The sequence below is a fragment of the Labrus mixtus genome, chromosome 7 (assembly GCF_963584025.1).
Source record: "Labrus mixtus chromosome 7, fLabMix1.1, whole genome shotgun sequence".
NCBI classification, from domain to species: domain Eukaryota; kingdom Metazoa; phylum Chordata; class Actinopteri; order Labriformes; family Labridae; genus Labrus; species Labrus mixtus.
In genome coordinates, this window is record NC_083618.1 from 12,025,701 (window position 1) to 12,050,955 (window position 25,255).

At 39.2% G+C, this 25,255-nt stretch overlaps 2 protein-coding genes across 2 annotated transcripts in view; one reads left to right on the top strand and one right to left on the bottom strand.

Moving 5' to 3' along the window:
- The first annotated feature begins 1,324 nt into the window (after window positions 1-1,324).
- Window positions 1,325-6,717, top strand: si:dkey-7k24.5 (somatomedin-B and thrombospondin type-1 domain-containing protein). Its single transcript, XM_061042982.1, has 5 exons — window positions 1,325-2,137; window positions 2,598-2,789; window positions 3,258-3,336; window positions 3,523-3,705; window positions 5,478-6,717. The coding sequence occupies exons 1-5, from the start codon at window positions 1,903-1,905 to the stop codon at window positions 5,593-5,595; spliced, it is 807 nt and encodes a 268-aa protein (XP_060898965.1). The 5' UTR covers window positions 1,325-1,902; the 3' UTR covers window positions 5,596-6,717.
- Window positions 5,868-25,255, bottom strand: part of kcnb1 (potassium voltage-gated channel, Shab-related subfamily, member 1) — a 35,541-nt gene continuing 16,153 nt past the window's right edge. The window contains exon 3 of the mRNA XM_061042978.1: window positions 5,868-12,587. Coding sequence (XP_060898961.1) covers window positions 10,662-12,587 — 1,926 coding nt within the window. The 3' untranslated portion in view covers window positions 5,868-10,661. The remainder of the gene's footprint in view (window positions 12,588-25,255) is intronic.

Here is a 25,255-nt window from a genome sequence, read left to right on the forward strand (position 1 = left end):
AGGAGTTTGGGTCCCGGTCAGAGTAATATGGAAGTAGAACATAAGAAGATTATGTTTATGTGGACTGTAAATCTCAGCATTCTGACTTATGTTGCAAGAAGGCTTCTTCTATGTGCTACGTTCTTGTTTGAACACTGCCAGCCTTGTTTTTTTTCCCCCTCATGTCGGCTTGTGACCCATATGCAGAGAATCATACTCACTCGTTGCATTTTTTTTTAACCCACATATTGAATCTATGTGTGTTTAAATTCTCTGCAAATGATTTTTCAGACCTTTGAGGCAGTCGGTAAGTTTTGATTATCCTAATGGAACAGTCAACCTGATTTGGATCGTTTGGCATCTTAGTTGAAAGTGATGCTGAAATTGTTGTCAGTGCTTTAGATTGTCTATTTGTCTCTATACATTAAAAGAAAACAACATTTATTTAAACAGACATTTTTTTAAGCTGGTGGAGTTTCATATCTCACTACACTGTGATGTGCAGGTAAATATTTCTTCTCCTTAAATAACTGAAATATTTTCAGTAATGGGTAAAAGCTGCAGAGGTTAGTGTAAATGCTGCCAAGATTGTTCCCTACTGTGAAATGTTGAGTAACACTTGGAAACAACAGTAGAGAATCGAGTTGTTATACCTGAACACTGGCACGCAGTGAGCTTTGATTGTTTGCCAGCAAGTTTCCCTGTTGGATATGTCTTACGAATGATACATTTTTGCTGTTTCTGTTTTAAAAAAAAAAAATGTTAACCTTTGAGGCACGATCCACATCCCCAACCTGCTGTCACTCCACTAATATATACTTATACCTTTTTGACAAAAAAATATTTTTTATTAGAGAACTGCTTAAGAATTTTTTATTTTGATAAAAAAAAAAAAAAAATATATATATATATATATGGTTGATGAAATGAGAAATGCACTGATGACTGTTTATTGGATCAGATAAAGGAAAAAAATTGGTCTGTGCTTCACTCTTTGTAGACACAAACAAGGGCCCTAGTTTAGAAACCACACTTGTCATGGTGATGTCATTTTGATGTGTGTATCCACATTTCTCTTGCTTGTTTTTTTTTTTAGCTGTAAAATTTTGAGCTGTAAAATTTGGTTGTTCTTCTACTCTTTCCGTTCATATACCGTCCCTGGACACACACACACAGAGGATAGATACTGGGAATCTTTGTTTGAGTGGAGGCCTACACTGTCTACACTGTTGTTTTTCTTTTGCATGAATAACCTCGGCCATAGCAGTTTCATTAATCCACTCTTTCACATGTTGAGGCACACATGGGCCTGGGAAGCTGCCTGCTCCACCAACTGAGCAGAGAGAGAGAGAGAGAGAGAGAGAGAGAGGGGAGAAAGAGGGAGAGAGGCAGTAAGCGAATTAAATATGCTTTGCTGTTGTTTTGTAAGGTGGACCTTTGACACATTTTGTCTTTTGATTGTGTGTATCTGTTGATAACTGATTAGTGAAAAATGTGAAGACCATGAAAATGAAACAGGGAAAATCTTATACGGGCATTTTACAGTAAAATTCAGCAAGAAATAAGTCAAAAATTAAGTTTATTACACTTTGTCAGCTAGAATACTTTGTTCTGATAGATACCTCTGATAACTGCTAAATTGAAGGAAAACAATACAGCATTTGAACTTGACTGTGAAATCAGCCCTTTACCTTCAGTGGTGAACTGTTCCTTTAAGAGATGCAGAGTTGACACATGGATCATTTCCGACTCAACGAGCAGTTTGACCTCACTGACCAAAGGCTGGGGTCTTTCATCACACTTCTAAGGACGTGAACAGGTCAACATTTTTTTTTAAACACATAGACTGGAATAAGTAACTTCAGCTTTATAGCCTACAGCTGAATTGATCTCGTTGGAGTGCATGAGGTCCAGTCCTTCGTGATGACAGTGTGCAGGAGCAGCGGCTCTGTCACTTCTCTTTTTCTCGCAGTGGTTCTATCCCTGGTGGCTCCGGGTCAGTCAGGATGTCGGGATGCGGGTCTGTGCTGCACCGGCCGGGACCCGTCCTGTGTCAGCAGAGGATGGAGGTCTGACCGCTCCTACGGTACCTGCTACTGCGACCAGACCTGCGTGTTCACCATGGACTGCTGCCACGACTATGAGACAGCCTGCCCAGGTGGGTTTGAGCCGGGAAAAAACAACAACTTTAAGTTTGTGACGTAGTGAACTCCTCTTCTCCTCAGTAGACCTATCATTTGATGAAAGTAGCCTACGTTAGACATTTTATGAATGGCATTATCACATGGGCTTACTTCTATAAAATGAATAAATAGCCAGTAATGATAGGCTATTGTACTTTTACGTTCTTTAAAATAACAATTATATAGTAAGACTTAATCAAGAGGCCTCACTGATATATTCCTGTGCTGAATTTATCTCAACTAATTCTGTATAGGCTAATTGATCCCTTACCCAGTGAAGCTTTTGTCACATTACGTATGCAAAGGATGTTACTGCCTAAATGTTATCTAAATTGAGTATTGAGCTGTAGACCAATAAATACTATCAAGGGATTTATTTTGATGCAGCTTTTTCCCCCCTCAGTTATTTGAGCTCTCTCTCTCTCTCTCCCTCAGCTGTGTCCTGTGTGGTGAGTGAATGGACGCAGTGGTCCGGCTGTGCTGAGCCGTGCAAGGCCACAGTCCGCAGGAGGAGCAGGACCATCGTGCAGGAACCGCACAATGCAGGCAAACCCTGTCCCCACCTGGAGGAACATGCCGGCTGTGCAGAGTACTGGACTCACGAAGGACACTGTCATAACTCCCTAGGTGAATCTAACTGGAATCCTCCTACAGGTCTTTGTGGTTACACATTGTTCTCTGAATTCCTTTAAAAAAAGATAATGACTTTATATTTGATTCACTTATATATTATGTTTTAAGTGGAACACTTTAGATCTGTGGTTTCCAGCTTGGACAAACTGTCACTTCCTGGACTATACAGTAGCTGTGTCAAAAAACATCTATGTGAAAAGATGTGTCAGACATACATTTCAATAATCCCTCATGCATATGTAATGAACTGCCACCTTTTTTCTTCTACAACCTATCAACAGATTGTGACTAACTGTCATTTCTAAAATGAAAACCCAAAAAAGAGATTAAGATAAAGCAGCATTTTGGACTTCACACCAGGAAATCCTCAGCATTTTGATGGAACATACTGTACTCACATACTATATAACATGCAATTTATGGTCACATGTAATGTTCTTATCATGGTTGTTCCCTCTGCAGTCCCAGCTCTCATTACCAGCGGTGGCTATGGCAACGCCAGGAAGAAAAGAGACATCCCTGACAGCAGTGCCATCATAGGGTAACACAGAAACATGTCAGATCACATCATTTGTTACTTTATGTAAACATATAGCTAACGGGGATCCAAATAAACAAACAAACAAACATCTTTTTTGCCTTGACTTTAGGTGTTTACTGTCGTCTGAGTTTGGTTTGTATATGTTTAATGGTTGACCCTGTGTATGTGTGTGTTTGTGTGAGACAGGTACTGTGTCCAGTTTCAGTTGACCTCTCTGACAAAAGGATGCCAGCAGAGTGCAGACCCGCACACACAGTGGATGCAGAACCTCAGGGAGGGGCACCGCGTGTGTGTTGAGTGCCAGCCGCCCGCTCTCGCCGCTGGACAGACGCACTGTGCCGGAGACGGAGTGGAAGAGGAAGAGAGCAGGTATGTAAACACATTCTGACATATCACATATCACTGCTTGCTTTATTCACAGCTTTAAAAAAAAAGATGTGAGAAAAAGTTTCTCACAAATTTAACCTTCTGTTGTTCAGAAAGTTTTTTGACCACTCTATATATATATGATATATTTAAAATAATCTTATTTTGGTCATTAATCTCAGTGTTGACAACTTTACTACACTTATAAAGGTGACAGTTCTGCCTCACCCTTTGACAGTAAAGTATCCTATAATTCAAAAACACATAACACATGAGTCTATAAGTTTGTAATAAAATATTTTGTTATGTGTTATTTAAAACACACCTCTAGAGGTGTCAGTTGGTCTGTTGCTGAGTGACAGAAAAGCAGGGCGAGGTTTAGAGGTATGAAGTAATAAATTCAATTCTTGGATTCTCCAGAACATTGGTTCCCAACCAGAGTCTGTAGGGAAAAAGGTTGAGAACCTCTGATCTACAGACAGAAAGACAAATACAACTCCCTTACCTATGCTCTTAATATGTAGCTGAAGCGTGTTTTGATTCTTTTAAACAGAACCCGGCTAGCTTTTTTTTTCTCTTTCCGGTTTGTGCTAAACTAAGCTAAGCTAAACAGCTGCTAAAAGTTAATGCATTTTTTCAGTTAACAATTGTGTGTATCTTCTCCTCGAACTCTATTTACTCAAATGATTATACGTCCCAAAATATCACACTATTATGGAAGCGATTAGCGATCAGAATTCAAATAATAAAGTTAATTTGAAAATGCAAATGCATTAACAGAAATGCTTTTTAATTTTCAGAATATGAGTGTATTATTTGACTCAAAAATAAAATGATGATTAATTTATCTAATTTGAATTTTAGTTTTCAACTTCAAAAATGCACATTCTTTGACTAAATTAAAATGAAGAAGAAAATGACATTTGCTTTATCATTTTCAAAAAATGCCCCACTAAATTTGTATCATAATTCAAATGAAAAAGCTAATTTTAAAATGAAAATACAGTAACAGAAACACGTTTTAATTTTCAGAATATAGGTGCATTATTTGACCTATATTTAAAATTAATATTCAGTCATCCAGTTTGCATTATACTTTTGCTTTCTATGTATGCATATTGTATGACATCATTCAAATGAAAACTAAAAGGTCTTTGGCTTTTCGTTTTCAAACTTGCCGTGCTAAAAAAGTGATCATAATTCAAACCAACTCGAAAATGAATTGGCAAAGTGGACTGCGCAGGAAAGTGACGTCAGACTCCAGCTCCCAGGCAGGTGAACGTAATGTTTACAGTCTATGAGGCGAGTGGGCAGAACGCGCAGTACGATGGGTGGCGTATACTATATATATAGGATATACTTGATTAAAAATACAGTAGCCATCTAATGATAAAGCACAATTATTATTTGTGTTGTCTAGAATTGATTTCACCTTAATTACATTAGTTCTTTCTATAACTGTTGAGCAGTCAATTTTTACAGGTCTCCCTTAATGCTGCACTTTGGATTCTTGTGTGTGTGTTGAATATCAAAATCTTTGTTTAAACACAGTGTCTCTGACCAAAACATATTTTGTGTATCTATGTTGTCTAACAAATGTGATTAACGCATGACCTTCCCCATGAAACAATTGAAGAGCTGATTTTGAATGTTGAGCTTAAACTGTTTTCATGCAAGCTGCTACCAGCATAGTGTGTCCTAAATGTGAATAGTAACAGCAAGGACTACCACTAGATGGCAACATTGCGTAACACTTTCCTCCCTCCTTCTTGCAGGAGATGGTCTCTCCAGTGGCAGGCGGTGGGAAACCCTCGATGCAGGGGAGCGTGGAGGCGTGTGGGGAGGCTGGAGGCGTGCTCCTGTCCAACAGCCCACAGCTTCCTTTTCATCTAACCTCCTCCCTTCTGTAAGCCTCCCTCCTGCACATATTGACTCTGACACGTGTACAAAGAACAACCTGCCTGCACAGGTTCATAACAGCCAGAATTACAAACCTGTTCAGTTTAATGAGGCTGAATGTAGGCTAAGGAAAATACTATTTCTTACTCAGAATATATCCAACTTACTTGCATCATACCATACAACAAACAAAAAAATTGAATATTTTTGCATTAAAACAGCAGATAAAGAATAAAACAATAAAATGACAGTCAGAAATTCCTAAGCAAAATGTAAAGTGATCTGGTTTATTTAATTTTGAGTCATCCAAGGGAAATTTTGCTTTCTTAAGAAATAGAAATATCTTGAGACATTGAGACACTTTTTTTTTTTTTTTTCACATGACAAGTACTGGCTCTACTGGTGTAAATCACAACCAGTCACAATGCCAAAGTTACAACATGCACTGAACAACAGAACAGTTATACAGAAACAATAGCATAGAAAGTCAACAGGTAAAAATTAGTTGTTGTTTTTTTGTTTTTTGTTTTTTACAAAACAGACAGCCTCGGGACCTACAAACAACATTGTATAAGAGCTGGCTATAGGGTCGTTCAAATATCTTTTTTTCAATTTCCCTGGAAACAGTGTACTTTAGAAAGACTGATGGCTTAGGCAAGGTTGGGGTCAATTCCACTGAGAGCTTGAAACGTAGAAAAAATATAGTTTGTTATTAATTGGTACTAGTTTTAATTCATCTCATGCTATGATACTCGTACCTTTTTATAGTATCTTGTGTGATGTGTAGTTACTCCATCAAGGCATCCTGAATGGACCCCAACCCTATAATACAGTATTAGATTCAGAAATTGTGAAAGGGCTACTTGCTTATGCAGTTGTTCTCACTGGGTTTTGGAAACTACCACATGTTCTTAAAGGGAGTTCTGTGGGGTTAGACCAAAAAATAAAAAATACTTCAACCTCTTTGAAGATAAATTTAGCAGCCAGCACGACAACAAATTCTATTTTAGGGTTTCAGCTATGCATTAACTGTACAGTTGGGAGTCTTGTAGTACAAATGTTTGAGAATCTGTGCTCTTCATCTTGAATTGTATCAATAAAAGAGAAATATAACAAGCCACTTGATTGCTATTTCTGCATGAAGCATGATGGTTTAGTCCTTTTGATTCACATCAAAATGTCTCCTCTATGTGAAATGTGAACGCTCTTTTTCCCAAATTGTTCATTTAAATGGCTCTGTTGAAGATGGGGATGAGTTAGGTACCAAAACAAAAAATAAATAAAGATGATTTAAATTCGTAAATTAGATGTCTTTTTTTGTATCATGGTAGATTTGTGTCACAGTATGAAAGTCTAGATATCAAATCTCAACTTCAAGCTTGATGTTTCTTGAACTTTAGAGTCTAAAATAATAAGAGTATCATTACTTGTATAAGGATTTTTATACTTGTGAACATTTGGCTAATATTAGCCCATAGTAAATCTCAGTTTCAACAATAGTGCTTGCTGCCTACTCGTGGATTATTGATTGTCATCTTTGCTGAGAGATATTTCAGTGAAAATGGTCCCTGACTACCGTCATATATATTTAACTGAGAGTATACTTTGTGAGGGGTTGTGTAAGCTATATGAAGATTTGAATGTTGAATGATTAAACTTAATAATCTAGATTTTAAAGTAGTAGTAAGCAGGCCTGACATACTGTACGTTGTTTTCTTCAAATCTTTAGAAAACATTTTGACATCTCTGTGAATTTTTAGATGTTACAGGGTGAAAGATCTTAAAATGTTGGGCATGCATTGGCTTTGACTTTTCATGACATAAAGATAAATAAACAGTGAAGTAAATCAGGAATTAACACTGGACTGCAGGCCTTTAAACCAACTCATTATTCTGTTTGAGACTTGCAATGTCTGAACAAAAGGATGATGACAAAAAAAAGAATGGACAAAGCTTGCATGTTCATAATTCTTTCAATGTATAAATGGATCGTACATGTCCTACTGAGACATGAAGATGCATACAAGTTTATTGTGGAAAGAATTCATTAACGGGTACAACCAAAGAAGCAGCCATTAAAAATAGGTATTTGAAAGATTAAAACAATGCTTTAAAAAACTGAATGCCCAACTATTGTTAGAAAGCTGCAGTAAATTATTTAATTTATTTGATTTTAAAATGTCTCTTTGCAGATGATACATTTGTTTATTTTTCTAAATGCATTTTAGTGTAATTGTGCAACAGAGAAAAATCATAACACATTTCTCTTGAATTCAAAATAGAAAGACATTTTGTTATTGATAAGGTATGTTGGAGCTGAGACGATGATGCTGCTTAAAATTAACTTGTCAACAGCTCATACCGTCCATCTGTCTAATTATGTGTGCTGAAAAACATACATTAAATGCTCATTCCATCCCTTTCCTCGCAGCTGCCTATCAAACATTTAACGTGTGCGAAAGTTATGTTGCCCCAATATGTTTAGAGTTCCCTTGGTAATACAGGATGTGTTACTGCTGCAGATAGAAATGTGGAGCAAACATAAAGCAGGATTTCCCTGACATGCATACATTCATGAAACTGTTAATTTTTCTCCATTTAGCCGCAGCCACACTGCTCTAATGCCCTGGATTTACAGCACACACATACAGGCACACACATGGTTCCCTCTGCCTCTCACAGTCATTGCTATTCCTTTCACACCTCTGTTCCTCTCACTATGGAAGAGCAATATGAAATGGTTCAACTCTGGGATTAAAACAGGAAATGTAATCAGGGGTTTGTGTGACTCTCAAACATAACAGCAAAAACAATGTGTGCTGATCACCTTTTGTTGACTCTTGGATCACACTGAATTTATATTTTGTGACGGGAAGCGTTTACAATTGAGCCAGTTTTCCTTGAGAATTTGTTTAGTTTGCAATGGCAGTGATTGTTTTCTTCATTAGTAGAACATACCTGCTCTTGAATTACATAAAGGCAGTAAAAACATGCTGTATATGTATGTTTGGAAACTTTTTGTTTGGTTTAAATGGTTATGAATTCTTTATACGGATTCATGTTAGCAGGGTTTTTATGGATGTTGATCTTGAAATACAATTTAGTTTTTGTTTTCAAGTTTTCAAGGTATTATGTATTATGTAGCTTTCAGGTGATATAACCCTTAAGTCCCTCTATATTCTGCATGAAGCATTTGGTCAGTCTTGAAATGTGTTGTTTTAATACTGGAAAATGGATCTATTAAGTTATGTAATTTGTTTTATCTGCTTTGTGGCAGTGTAAACAGATAAAAGAGAATGCATCAATGGAATTGTACTGTTTATGGAATGCTACAGAGATTTTAGACATAAAAACAGAACAATGTACAAGGTCTTTACATCATAATGTTGCCTTTACACAGTATTCATAAATATGCACAGTGAGGAGTGGCTCTGCTAACTCGTGACTACTGTGCATACCTGTCACTTTATGAGCGCATGCCAGTTTGAGTGTGTGTTCTTGTATATGTGTTTAACTTATGTTACATGCATCTAGACCTTCACACCCAAATGAACAAACCGTCGCTTAGCTGCTGCCAGCCTCTGAGAAAAGCTGCTGTCTCCATGGAAACTAAGTGTATATATGAAGCCTGAAGATAGTCTCCCATACCTGCATGAATCTTAAGTGGGGGTGTGTGTGTGTGCTCATGCATGGGTTAAATTTGGGCATTTACAACTGAATTGTGGTAAATCTGACCTAGTTGTGTATACCCAGTGTTGTGCCAGTTTTGTTTTGACATTAAAAGGAACAGAACAAAGATGGAAAACTTTGCAGCTTCCAGTACCAAATACATGCATATTCCCATATTCTGAGCGTTATCTCTTTGGCTGCTTTTATGTTGGTTAAATAAGGACCAATGAATGCTGAAATCTGCTACCAAACTCTTCAACTTGTTTTTTTTTTTTTTTTACGTTATAATTTGTGTTAAATGTAAATATAGAGAGAATACTTAAATATTTAATTTTTAGTGTCTCATGTTTTTGTACGTTGATTTGTTGGTTGTATGCATGCTTCATAAATGCGCCCTTAATGCAGCAATCCAGTTTGTAACATCTGGCTGTTGTATAAGCCCATATCAAAATTTCTTGGTCCCCTACCATCCTTTATAAAATGATACTGAGGTGCTAAGACAATATTCAATGATAGATTTTAAAGTGTCATCCATTCTCACCATTACATGATAACATAGGGAATAACAAAATACTGTTGAAGAACATTCATTGTAATAGGTAATGTGCTGGATCCCCACTATAATTGCAGCCTCTGTGCCACAACATTGACCCTTTTACAGGGTTACTCTTTACATGAGAATATGACACAGCAGACTAGCAAATCACACATTTCTAGCTTTCTTTTATCAATAGAAAAATAAATCGGGTGTGACAATCTCAAGAATGGGGAATACATGAATTAACATTTGTTCATCCATCAACATTCACACTAACTAACACACATGCACACACAAACGTTTATGCAGGCATGCACACTCCTGCAAATGTAAATGACTAAGGCCAGTTTGGGAATGGAGGGCACAAGTAAGTAGCTTACAGGCTTCTATAGGTCCTCTCCTATATCTCCAAGACTACAAAATGAACTGGGATTCTGTAATGGGATAGTGGGCAGCGGGGAAATGTTTCCCTGGAGAATATAGCAAACCTTTTATATCCACAACTTTATACCGATGACTCTGCTTCCACATGGATCTCTGAGCCAACAAATTGGCTGGGTGTGCTCTTTTGTATTGTGGGTATGTAGTACAGCCTGTAGGAATAAGATGAAGGAGGGGCAGTGACATTCTCCAATTTATAGTGTTTTTCTCCCAGAGTATTCAGTTATGTTCATCCTGAGCTTGGTGCCTGATGGCATGCTCAGGTAAGTTGTAACTTGAATTGTTTCCTACAGACTCTTTGTCTTTCCTGCTTCCTTTGTCTGCAGCCTACTTAGTGTGTTTAGTATGTCTGCTGTCTCCATCACAAACACGCTGTACCCTGCCTCCTGTTTATTTCTACTTCATTTGAACCTCAGAGGCCTTTATCCAAAGTATTTTGACGTCCCCTCTCAGCCTTTGGCCTACGCGCCAACTCCGGCCCTACGTGATTCTCATGAGCTATTCCACGAATCCCTTCAATGGGGAACAGGCAATTCTGGCCCAGCATTTTTTGGGCTACTTCTAAATGGTTGATCCCTTTCTGGTAAGTGATGTTGATGCTTCGTTTTGGACTTGAACCAGCCAAAAGACGCTCTGAGGGACTGGTGTCAGAGACATCTCGAAGGTGCTCGTCGTCATCTGTATCTGCGTCTATATATTTACTGATGGAGGAGTCGTGGAAAGTAAAGACAGTTTGGGCCATGGAATCGCTTTCTGGAGATTTTGGTGGGGTTCTGCTGCTGGCAGTGGTGTAGACAGAAACTTCAGGGCTTACCAGAGAGCGATCTGACAGGACTGAGCTGTCTGACAGTGGGGACAAGCCTGACTCCCCTTCACTGCGATAGCTCACTTTGGGGACAAGACTTTTCGAGGAGTTGCCAGGAAAGAAGAATTTCCGTGCATTTTCAGTGTATGAAGGCTTTGCAACAGGCACAGGATTCAGGATGGAGTCATGCTCCCCTGTGGTTTGTCGCCCTGTTTTTGTACTGCCATGCTGGGACAAACCTGTGGCTGGACTGTGAGAGAACCGGTTGCTTTCCTGAGCACCCAGGTCCATTGCTGGACTATGGGTGAAGCGTGTGTTCTCCTGGAAGTCTGTTGCACAGCTGATGTAGCTGTCAATACTGGATAAGCTTTTCATGTCCCCTACCCCTTCTCTGGTTCCTAGCACAGGCGGTCCATGATCTTGAATGGCTCCAAGCTCTATTTCATCCCTGTTTTTGCTCTGTCTGGAGCCCCTGTCTTTAGCATTGAGGTTTGGTTGGGATTGTGTCTTGGCCATCTGGTTGTACATCTCCTCTAGCTTCTGAACATTGAGCCTCTGAGGACTGGTAGGTCGGGCCTTACTAGGAGAGCCTAACTCCTGGGCATTGAAGGATCGGTTTGAGCTTGTCTCTGATGCCGTCCTCTTTGGGGTCCATTTCCAATGACTTGGTGAGAGGTGGTTGTCATTAGGCCTTTCACTCTTCTCTACTACCACATCCATCAGTTCTGCACTACGAGCAAATGCTTCTTTCAAGTTCATGGAGACAATGCTACCATTTCTCTTTGCCCTCTCCAGGGCTTCCCTTCGTTTAAGTGCTTTTTCCTGCCTCTTTTGCTCCTTGTAGAATTCAGAAAAGTTATTTACAATTATGGGAATAGGTAGAGCAATCACCAGTACTCCAGCTATGCAGCATAAACCTCCTACTATCTTTCCCAGAAGAGTTTTTGGGTAGATGTCTCCATAGCCTACTGTGGTCATTGTAATGGTTGCCCACCAGAAAGAAGCAGGGATGCTTTTGAACTTTGTGTCCTCCTCATCTTTCTCTGCAAAGAACACCAGACTGGAGAAGATCATGATGCCCATGGCTAAGAAAAGGATGAGCAGGCCCAGCTCATTGTAACTCCTCCTGAGAGTGAAGCCCAAAGACTGAAGACCTGTGGAGTGACGGGCCAGCTTAAGAATACGGAGGATACGCATAATTCTAAAAATCTGAACTACCCGCCGGACATTCTGAAATTGTAGCACGCTCTTATTTGACTCTGTCAAGAAGATGGTGACGTAATATGGCAGGATGGCCAACAGGTCAATGACATTCAGAGGACCTTTGAAGAACTTCCATTTGTTGGGTGAGGAGAGGAAACGAAGCAGGTACTCCATGGTGAACCAGGCAATACATACAGCTTCCACATGGGCCAGTTGTGGGTTGTCTGTGGACTGGCCAAACTCATCTGTGTCCTGAAGCTCTGGAAGGGTGTTCAGGGACAAGGCAATGGTAGATAGTACAATGAAGAGTATGGAGATGATGGCCAGGATCTGAAAGACACATTTAGAAAAGTTATGTGAGTAAAGACAGAAGGATCAGAGACTTAAATATATCACCTGACGTTTGATAAATGAAGAAGTTTCCTATTAATCATAAACCGTTCATTTCCTGCATTAATTTTTTTAATTTTTTAACCTGGACATTAATTTGAAATATGATTATCAAAACCTAGCAGCAATGGAAGCAGGCAAGCAAACTGGTTCAGGTATAATTGATTCCACCTTATCTAAAAAGCCTCGTCATTTATCTTATAAGCTCCACGACCAGAAATGTGGTAAAACTAGGAGAAAACATCGAGATGTTTTTCAAAAATGGAGGTAAAGGTGTCCAGACCAATGCAGAACTGGCTAAACACTGAAGCTTCCGTGTCCGCAACATAGCAACCTGTGTGCGCATCGGTTCCAGGGAGGCGGGGGAAGTGGAGGCGGAGGGAGACAGCTCTCTTCAATGTTTTGAAATGGGACCGGAGATACCGTACATATTGCTCCTTTGTTTTAAAAAAACAGAATTACCTGATTTGCTATCAAGGCTAACATAGTTAACAGACAACAGTGCTAACAGTCAATGCAGTTCAACTTTTGATGTTTTGTTCAACAATCTGTGCCCCTCTCTGATTACAACCTATAGGCTACCTAATATTATAAATGCATATCAAGGGCAATGTGGTTTGATTGCAGTATGAAGGTGCTGTCTATAAGTAAATTGCAATAAACTTGAAGTCAAATCAGCTCTTTAATAAATGCCTAAGTGTGTGATTGCTGAGAGCAAATGGATTGGAATGACTTTGGGCGGCTTATTTATTCATGACCCACTTATCAGGCCTGTCCACATGAGTGAGTTTGCTTGAGTGGAAGATAATGTTTAGTTACCAAAAAAGAAAAGCAGAACCCCAAGCAGAAGTTACTCTCCAATGTCTTCAATTGTCAAATAAGTATATATAAAATGTCCCAAAGGGGACAATAAGAGTGTTTTGTATGAACGCCTATCATAGCGTATCATATTGTATAGTATCATATCATGTTTTATTATACTGTATCATATCATATTGTATTCATTTATCACTTCCTTACACTTTTACTCTCTGCTATATCAACCACAAATGTCATTTAATAGTATGTCCCTACCAAAATTACACTGTGCTTGATAATGCCCAATTCACATTACACACTACAGAATACTGGGACGTGTGCCAGAAAACAGCACCCTGACAAACACACACCAGCCAACAATCATACTACACCATTCCAGTTAAAAAGCAAGTGAGCACTGGTAGAATACACCTTTTTCAAGCACCATGTAAAATATTCCAGCTTCAACACCAGCACTCATATTGTAAACAGAAAAATCACAGATCTGGCTTGAAGTATACTTTTCTTGTAGTTTGAGATCCTTTATGATCTGAATAAACAAATGTTCTTCTATATCACAGTGAGAAATCACAAGAAAGAAGTATTGCACTGCTATCCAGCCTGTAATATGCCATCAACCCCATTTACTGTACAGCTCAGATACTTTTAAGAGTAACACAGAATCACATCAAATCCATTTTAATTCCTTTAATATGGAAATAATTTGGTTGTATTTGACGTTTATAATAAGCTCCAGAGGATACAAAGATTTTCAATTGTACTTCTGAAAAATGAATACTTTTATCAAAGTGTCCCAACTGCAGTTCCTCGAGTGTCCATTTGAAGCTAGCTCCTATAGCCCTGGAAGTCTGATTGCCCCAAATGACTTGAATGACTGATATGACTGCAAGCGAGGCACGCTGTAGCTGTTTGCCATGAGGCTTAAGGCCTGCTTTAGCTCCACCTCTTTGGTTGTTACTAGGTTGGCTGGAAATTAGGTTGCTTCATGAACTTTAGTCTGCAATTGTTAAATTATACTAGTTTAACTACAAGAAATCCTGACACAGGACCAAATGAGTTGGAGGTTGTAGCTGGGACACAGAGCTTGTGATGGCAATAGCCCACAGGGATGGTCAAGATGTTACATGATCAATTAAACCATAAAGAAGTTAAAATAAAATGTGTCTTGAAATGAATGCATTTTAGACTACAGTGCAGTTTAGACATTAGTATGTAAGAACTACTTTAAATCAATTGTAAATAATTTGCATGTGCTTTTAAAATAAACAATATATCGCAAAATAATACGTCACACCTCCATACTCTTGTTTTAACAAAACCTCATACATGCACTGTTGAACACAAAGTACACACAGTAATGTGTGTAAACAAACAGACCAAAGGCCACTGCAGAGCAAATGATGCAGGGATTCCCTACACATTAAATTGAAAATTAAAAACCAGCAGCAGAAGAAATAGGGCATTGCTTTTTTTTGTTGGGTGGTGATAGTCAGCGAGGGCCTTGACGACAGCCTAATAAGTCTGAGTCCACTCTTAAGAGTAAAGGTGATAGCTGAAGAGGCAACCCTATCAACAACCAATCAGAGTAGGAGGACACTGTTGCCATAGCGTCACGGCAGATGGGAATAATGACCCCATCTGTTTATTTTCTCCCCTCTGTACTCCCCTCCTCTTGCTCTGGAGAGAATCTATTTAAATAAAACACTTTAAGAGCAGAAAGGTGCTGGGACCAGAGAGTGAAGGTGGAGCTGACAAGTGCTTCACAGAACTGAAGGGGTGGAGAGGGTAAGGTGCAGTGTGGAATATAAAATTGCTGAAGGAGAAAATCATTTCTGCAAAGCATGTTATTAGTTGTATGAGGAAGATGACCTCTTTCAGTACTCTTAATGAGAGCCAGGCGAATTTTTTTTTTTATAATTGTCTCACTGCTGCAATTTACCGCTGACGTCATACTCCAAATGGGAGGTTCACATGCTAGCAAAATGTTGTACTTCTGTATTACAGGTTATAAGTTATGTATCTGACTATCTTTATTTCACTACTTTTGTATCAGTGAGTAAATTAAATTAAATTTGATGTGGAGGGACATCACGCCACATTTCAAACTAAAACAACATATTCTATAACTCAAGAAGTAAACTAGCGCCTCTCCAATTCCAGACTAATTTTAAGACTTTGGTCTGTACCCGGACTTGAAATGGGCAACCTTGAGGTTCTAAACCCAAGTCCCTACGGACAGAGCCTCTGCTGCCCTAAAACAGATATGTAGCTGAAAGCTAACGTTATAGGTTGACGTAGCTAATTGATTTAAGTAAAAAAAAAAACATGGGCAGATTTTCCTTTTTTTATTTTAACCATCCATTTTCTATTCAGTTGCTGATTGAATGAAAGGCTGAAACATTATAATAATTCATCAGATATTCCAAATGTAGACAGCTTACAGTCTGTAACACAGCAGTATGACATTACATGGGGTGCTTTGTTGGCCTAGAGGTTAGTTCGGGCACCCCATGTACAGTGGCCACATTCTTCAAGCGGGCTGCCTGGGTTCAGAATTGTGGCTCCATTGCTGCATTTCATTCCCCACTCTCTCTCTCCGATCCACTTTCCTGTCTCTCTAATAAAGGCATGAAAATCCCCCCAAAACAACAAAATCAAATCTTAATAGAAATTGGGTTAATTGCAATGAGACAGAAAAAAAGATGGAGACATGCTGCTATGAAATACAAATAATCTTGTAGCTGTGGGAGGCTGTAACTACAGTAGAGCAGTACAAAAAAGGGGCAAGGGATTGAAAAGGTCGCTAATGAAGGCACTCTGTAACATTATGGTTATGAGGTCGTTTCCACTAGGAAACCCTGAACTTGTTCCCCATGGCCTTGTATGTCCCTGTTGCTCTCATCTCTACACACTCTCTCACCTGCCTGGCTTGTCTTTATCTCTTTATAGCATGGTTTGTTTAGTGTCACAGGTACTAATTTCATCAAATGATTGCTCTGCAAAATCTAAGATAAACCTTTCAGTGCACATGAAGGGAACCAAAAATAAACACATATCCAAGAAAAGGTTGAATGGAGCCCCAGACAAGATTGCAGTGGCTTCAACGCAATTATAGTCTATTTATAGACTCTCAGCGGACACAAAAGTGTACAACAACAGAAAACGATGTTAATGGCTGCCACACCCTAAATGATGTCCTTTTTGTCATGCAAGTAAGCCTTGATGAATAGGCTATTATCCTTCAACTAGATTACGTGGACATGAAAATGAGAGTGACTCCTATAGTGAATGCTTCTCAGTGGCCTACTAAAGGGTTGACAAGATGAAGGGAGGGATATTTATAACTGGAGGAGAAAAGACAACATGTCTGGTAGAGATGGAGAGAGAGAAAGCTAGAGAGAGAAAGAGAGAGAGAGAGAGAGAGAGAGGGCAGACTGGCAGGAAATCCCACTATGTCTCTAAACAAAGCCAGATCACACTGTTTTTTTTGTCTTTCATGGCACATCCTCTCCACAGACATAATGGTCTTCATAGATTCCCATCTCCTTCAGGACAAGGTGACACCAGCCCTCATTACGCTGTTTCAAAAGATATCTGGGACACCATTGGTGTGAATGACACTCTAATAAAACCAACAGAACACAAATGTCTCTTTTGGCATGAATGGCCTTGAGATATGAGTTAAGTCATTTTGAAGAGACTATTGGCTCATAGACTATTCATACACCAAGATGACATCTGCTCTCCAGTGGATCGTACACTTGGGGCTTGAAAATAAAAATAAAAACTTCTAATGCTGGGTGTCTTATATATTCTTGCCATTTCTTTTGCCACCAGTCTGTTAGAAATACGTGTTTTATGTCGACTCTTTCCCAGCAGCTGTGATGAATAGTCTGTGGCTACATTGGTGTGTTTTCAGGGTCGGTCCATTAATCTGTGAACCCACCGACTGCCAAACAAGGACTGCACCTTGAACTTTGCACTTTTTATACAGACTTCAGCATTCTTAAACATAAGATGTTAACCATTCAATCCCTGACGTGTATGCGAAAACAGAACTGAAGAAAATCAGTGGTTAATGAGGCATCAGTTATTTAATGTTTTTAGGACATGTTTCGCAGAATTTATAGGCTTTTTGGCCACTTGGCAGCAATAAAAATACACCTCATCAACGTATAGATCTCTTTTGTCAAAATGTTAGCATCCTTAACATTGCTAATTGGAGCAATGTTGTCATTATGTGTTACATTTTCTCTTTTCTTTGTGCATGCATTCGTTCATCACTAAATCCTGAATGAAAGATTTTGTCTCTTTAGTAGCTAAATGTGTAACTATATTTTCAGCAGGTAAATTTGTCTGCAGTATCTTTTTCTGGATAATTGCTTTCTGTGGCTAAAAACATAGTGAGAACAGCGAGTCATCAAAACACAATGATCAGCAAAAAGGGTTTAAATCCTGTCTATAAATGCAAAGTGACATGGTATTAAGTATTATAGGTGCAGAAGATTCATGAAGTAACTGGCTCAACAAATGTCAATGACACAGATATATATATATATGTAAAGTTTGCTTTAGCTAATATCAGCCACTGTTGTCTACTGGTTTAGAATAAGGCCTAGTCCACCCGAGGGCTGATGTTTTAGAAAATGAGCACTTTGCCTTTCGTACACAGGCAAACTGCGTTTTGCTCACTGAATACCCATATTTTGGAAGACTCCCTTGAGGGTGAAGATTTTCAGAAACGTATAAGCTGTTTTTTATGTGTAGACAGTGACAGAGTCCTGGGCTTGTAAGGTCACACTGTCACATGTTTCTCCCTCTGTTTGACATCACTGTGCGGCGCTGTCACTTTTGTTTACATGAGATTAGTGCAGACCAAACTAGTGCTGGTGTTAATGTTGCTAACTGGACTTATTTTTACATGCTTACATGTACATACACAGTTGCTCGCCCACTATGTTGATGAGCAGAAGTGTCTGAAAACTTTGTAAATGAAATGGCCATTGCAGAGGGATAGTGAAATGTTGGCATGTCGAACACATTGTTGTTGACTTGGCATGCTTATGAAAGCCGTAACAGTGCATTTTTCATGTGGACAAAAAGGTTTTTGAGAACTTAGCATGTGTGGATGGGATTATTAAAAAAAACCCCACCTATGTGTGGACTAGGCCTAAGTCAGTAGCAAAGAAACCTTTAAATGGTGGTTTAAGATTTGTTTATCCTGGAACTTTATAAAGTTGTTTATTTTATTCAGCCAGCCCTATTAAGGTGTAGCTCAGGTGAGTGCATTAAGGTTGGTGTCATCCCAAGTGACAGGCGAGGAAGTCCCAGACTCCCAGTGCTCCAGCTGGCACCTTTCTCATTAGCAGCAACAGGAGCAACATACTCACTGCTGTGCTGCAGCAGTGGAATCTCCTGTTTCTGTGAGTCCCAACGCTGTTACCTGTTAGCTCTGCCAGCAGTCACTAGGGAAGCACATTCCACTTACTAATAAGCACACGCAATACTTTCAAACTTCCACCTGACACTGAATTGAAAAGATTTAGTGGGAATATTTATCTTCAAATAAGGTCTTTTTTTGATCACTAAGATCGCCAGACTTCCTTTCTCATCATCCCTTGAGCCACATGTAAGGCCACAGGGATACCATGCAACACTCCTCCAGCCTCGACTGCCAGCCACTGTCACCATGACAACCCCCTTAAAGCTCGACAGGAGGTGGCTACGTGGACCTGGTTGTGAAAAGCCAGTCTGACATAGTCTCCTTCCCTCAATCTCTCCCTTCCTTCTTCCCTCCCTCTCTGCTTCCTTCTATCCCTGATTTGTACCTTTTCAAAGCTCACCAAGCTTTGAACCATCTGTACTGCTACAGTCTCTGTTCTATCCTTAGATATTCCTCCTGTGTGAGATTACTGTTTGCATTTGAGATTGCTGTTTGCTGTGCCTTCTTTAGCTGCTTGGTACTGAACGAGCACTCAATTTTCAAAAATGTTTAACCCTATGTCAAAAATGAAGGAAGTATTCAATCACAAAGCTTGGGTGTCAGCACTTTAACTGTCATATTATGTGATTGGATAAAACAGTTTTATACAACCCCAGTAATGATCTTCATCTCCATGCAGATGTCAATGTAAGTGATTGATCACACAAGGGGTTATTCACATGAGCATTAAAATATACGGAAACATTCACACCCCTGATTCGGAATGTAGAAGGGCTCTGCCTCTCTGCCTGTGAACGAGATGGGGTTTCCATGGAGACGGTAGGAGACTGTGTCTTCCACATTTCCCCCCAGCGTGATAGCTTGAAACACACACACACACACACACACACACACACACACACACACACACACACACACACACACACACACACACACACACACACACACACACACACACACACACACACACACACACACACACACTGGCTCAGCTGTAGTCTCCCCACCCTCCATTACTTGTAACTTTGAGCAGCAGTGGCTCATTTATCTTAACCTCCCACATCTTGCATCATCTCTTCATTTGTGACATGATACGATACGAAAGGGTAGAATTTGAAACAAAACAATAACATACACTTAATTATGGGACATTTGTGTTGAATTCCAGTGCTGCACACATATAGCTACCTTCACAGAAGTATTAACAAGTAATTAAAAAAAAATACACCATGCACTTTGGGGTCATACAGAAGTCTGAATAAAGGCATAATTGGGGGCAAACTTTTGTCCAACTCTTACCGTGCCTGCATGCACAAAGTGCACCACAACCCCATTCAGTAGTCTATGCCTAGACCATCCATCTCCTGAATGAATCCCACCTCATATCCTCTCCCTATCAATTATTCATGCATTTCAGATGAAGAAGAGAATCCAGACTCTGCATCTATATTTAAACTCTGGCTGGTCCGTGGTTGCTGTATAAATAGAAGCAGTATAGGGTCTGGTCTGGCACACCAAAGGCACACTGTTATTATCAGGATTTTCTAACCTGGAGTACGCGGCATTTAAAAGGATTGGAAGGAGATGAAAGACAGCTTAGTCAGTGTTGTGTAGAAGCATTTCTATATGAGGACATGTAACAGAGCAGTTAGAGTGGTGGGTTTCTGCTGTCCATTAAAAGTCTAAAAAAAAATAAACCGCCCACCTTACCCTAAGCAATGATGAACAGTTAAAGAAAAATCCAAACAGACTAAGGATTGTGCTTTACTGTATATCGTTAATACAAGACAAATAAAGAGGTGATTCTACCACATTGTTCAGGTATATGCTTCTATGTTGTACTTTGCAGTTTACACAGTCCTGCAGTCCATGCTGGTTAATTTATTACAGAGTCACGTTTAACTCTGCAGATATCAGCACAGGAGGGAAATGTAAACACGAGAGAAGCATTGATTTGGAAACTGGAGACAAATGAAGACAGAGGAAGACTATTCACACTCACACACACACACACACACACACACACACACACACACACACACACACACACACACACACACACACACACACACACAGAAACTCCTCAGTGATGAACTCTCTCAGCATCACAGAAAATGACGGTTGCCATGGTGAAAGTGACTGAACTTTTAAACATTTTAGTGATGGCAGGGAAAGGGAAATAAAAGCGAGAGCATAACAACATTCAAAACGAGAGACAATGACTTCAGTGACCTTCGTGTACTTTCAATACATTCTACTAACAGAGCAGAAGCTATACAAAGCAAGATTACTACTAATCCTGTATGCCAACACATACTTACTGCAGTTACTCTACTTGAGTGACATTACACATTAAGTCATTTTATGGTTTATGAGAGCTCAGATCACTGGCTATTCAGTGTCATTGTCAGTGCTGCTAATCCCTTTGAGTTATACTAGGATGAATGTAAAACCTTTTTGGTAATTAAATAGCTATTGGCATGTTGTTTTTTGTACTTGAAAAATGCTCTGTTATATTGGTGCTGATATTTTGCAATAGGCATCCAATCACTACCTATCAGGTTATTGAAAAACATGAGAACGTGAGAATATACACTAGCACTCAACACGAGTGAGCACAATATAGAAGAACAGTGTAACTCAATTGCAGCAGCATGTACAAGAGGCTCTGGGCTGTACTTATGTAAATCAATGTGCAAGGAGAAAATCAGTCACGAAGACCCACCCCTAGCTACTGTTGCTATGCTAGTCAAGCTTTCCCACCTCAGTCCCATACTGTAGTAGCCATTTTCTCTGTTGTAGGTGGAAAGTTCAAATGCTGTTCATGTTATATTACAGGATTCAAAGTAGTAAACTGCATTAATTTTGGTGATATGATTTTTAAAAATAATTTCCCAGCTTGATAGAGAACTATAAAGAACATCAGGAGGAAAAATCTGAGTAAAAACAACATAATTGATAAAGCGTTCATAAAATGTTGGGCAACAGTTATTGCTAGCGTTCAAACACTTCCTAGCTTACACTACATTAGCTGACATTAGCGTTAGCTTGTTAATATGTTTGCTTCTTATTTCTTCCAGGTTAACTTTATGTTAACTGCTAACATAATGCTGTAAAACATTGTAACAGCATTTCAGATTCCCACCCTGATCATGACATCAGAGGAAGATGGCCACATTGTGAATTTAGCCAATTTGAGTTGTCCCATAGCACTGTTTACAAAAAATAGCCTAACCGAGGCCTGTTTCAGAAAGCAGGTTCAACAAAATGTCAGTCTAACCCCTGAACTCTGAGTCTCCGGCTGATTTTAGTTACTCAGTCAACTCTGAGTCGGTTCACTCTGGGTTCAGCTTGTTAGATTAGTAACAGAAGTCCTCTTGAACTAGAAATCCTCATGTGGACAACAGCGCTGCAGTGGCAAAGGACAGAGAAGTGAGAGAGAAAATTGCTGCTTGAGTTTGAATGTAGTCTATTCATTTAATATTTAATCATGCTTGTAATATTACAGGTAAGAACTGGTGGAATTTATTTTTTTCATTTAGGTGCAATCCAGCAGGAGACAAGAGGACTTGAAAGCACCTCAAAATGAAAGTAAGTACAAACTAGACTCGTGGTGGTACCTCAGTTTAGTCATATTTGACTTATTTAACAAATTAGATTTTATTCAGTGGCTATATCAAGGGTATTTGCTTTTTCCCAAACATAATGTGGGTTTCACGCACATACATTTCCTCTCACTTATATCCTTTTCAGTTCTATAATTAGGACCTATTAAATTAACATCTCTCGATGTAAATGTAACTCCCTGCAAAATAACGCAGGCCCTTCATCTCAAGGCTCCTCGATTTAAGGACATGCCATGTTCGAAAACAATTAGGCTATGTTTTATCCAACAGATTATATAAAACAACATGGATTTTTATTCAGACAAACGGTGAATCTCCTCTAACATGTGCGTGATACTAACTCAATGAATAACTGAGGAAATTAAACGGTGTTCCTGGCTCTGTAAGAAGGGAGAGACGGAGATAAACTCAGAGTTCATTGAAGATAGTCTACTGCCAACCAGGTTAGGTCCATAGACTCGGTTACCATAGTAACTGACTCAGAGATTAAGTTACCTTCTTTCTGTAGCTTACATAAACAAACAAAAATAGCGCTGATGATTTTGTTTTCTATTTCCAACAGTGTAGTTTATTTTAATCAACACAAGAGATACGGTTATCAGGAAGACTAATTGATTTATAAAGTTATCTCAGATAGCATGTTACGCTGTGGTTGCTGGAGTAAAAATGTCCCCAAATCAATTTAGAGCCAGACAAAAATGCTAATGCTTCCCTGACTCTGCATCCAGGACCAACATGGGGTTCCCCCCGTCTCTTAAAATACGAAATCCTCCTATATAGCAAACGTATTGTATCATATAGGCCCATCAGAAACATCTACTGAGACTGATACTGTAATAACAGATTTTTAATCCATTTTTGAAGGGAGTGCCATTCATAGGACATCATGAATCTTCACAATCTTCATGAATCGTGAGTCAGCCCGCCAGCTCCTTTCAGCTTGAGAGGAAGAGTAAGTTGATATATTCACGGTTTAATCGTAACCTGAAATATACCTTGGTTAAATTATTAAAAAATAACACCCCCCTGTTACCTTGAAAACCACAATTACTAGCCGAGTTACCAAAGCTATGACTGCCTGTCAATCTTTCGGGGACGGCACATGCAAACAATCAAACTGAATTTAGAAGGTGTGTTATTAATACTCGATAACAAAAAATGAAAAAGGTTAAATAATGTTAGTGCAGGTAGAGTATGTATGAGAGTGTATGCCGTCTATATTGTGAGCTGTAACCTGAGTGAAAGTGCTCATCAAGGTGAAAGGCTTCTCGCTCCAGTAGTGAAGAGCTCTCTCCCCACTCCCCACCCAATCGGCTATTGGCTTGATGAAGATTTCTCCTTCACCTTAGTGGATTCTATTTCTGCCTCCAGCTTTCACACTTTCCTCAAAGTCATCTGTTCACCTTGATACCACACGACCTGCAAGATGGAGTAAAATCTTGTATTGTGGATCTTTGCAGAAGCTACAAGTGGAGCAGCTTCTTGACTCGAGAATAATGGTTTATAGATCTTGTTCTTTGCACACATACAGATGTTGAGGAACTGATATGTTTGTTAGATTTCTTTTACAAAGAAGTGGTAAAGGGGAATTTAAAAGTGCTACGACAAATCATAACATCTGTTCTAAAAATTGAATATTGTAGATAAATGTCTAAGACAAATTTTTGAGCAAAATAAATTACACAAAATACTGCAGAATTTTATTTTCTGGTAGGTAACTTAAGTTTACTTCTTTTGATACAATATACTGCAAACCCTATGCATCATCTTCTTTGAAGTCTACTATATTATCTGCGATTGCCCTGTCCAGTGTTACGCTCTCTGCTCTGCTCTTCCTTCACCCTCATTTGCAACATCTGTTGTAACAATAATGCATGCACATGCTCCTGTAGCTGCTGTTGATATAACATCTCATAAACCCCAGCTCCGCCTGTCTGATTTTTTAAAGGCACTCTGGAGGAGAGTTTATTAGAGACACTCCCCAACATCTGCTGTCAAGGTTGCTTCAGGCTGGTGGCAGTGTTGGCCTCAACATGGATGTCAAATATCAACTCTGAATACACACAATAAATGACTTCTTCTTGGGTAAACAGACTCAAGTGGGTTTTTTTCTGCACTGAACTGGACAGTGTGCAATGGAGAATGTTGGGTATGACATGAGACCAAGGGCCACAATTGGATTCATATGGGTCCATCATTGTAGAAACCTCCAATGACTGAGCTATGCAAGAGATATGCAAGAATGTCTGCATGAACTTATTATACAGTTAAGTAGAAATTGTAGATACTAACAGTTATGGAAATCCACTGCCTCTTGTATTAGTGTTCTTAATATTTCTTCTCACTGTTCCTTCTCTAACCTGCCAATCCGTTGCACACAGCCCCACAGGAGCCACTTGTCAACTGAGCTGTCAATCATGTAGCATCAAATAAATGATTGAAACTAATTTTCTCAGAAACATGAACCCTTAGACATTAATCAGCAAGAACTATAACAAAAACCATGTAGTGGAAAAATGTATTTGACATGTATTTGAAATGTATAGCTTGACCCATGTTCCATCTGTTTACATGGACGAAGTCTGAGCTTACTTCAGCCAGACAGTAGGGGGCGCTCCAAAGGCGTAACTTCAAGATTCAAGATTTTTATTTGTCACATGCTCATACAGACGTGCAGTGAAATGTAAGGACTGTTCCGCAAGGCCATGCAATGAACACTC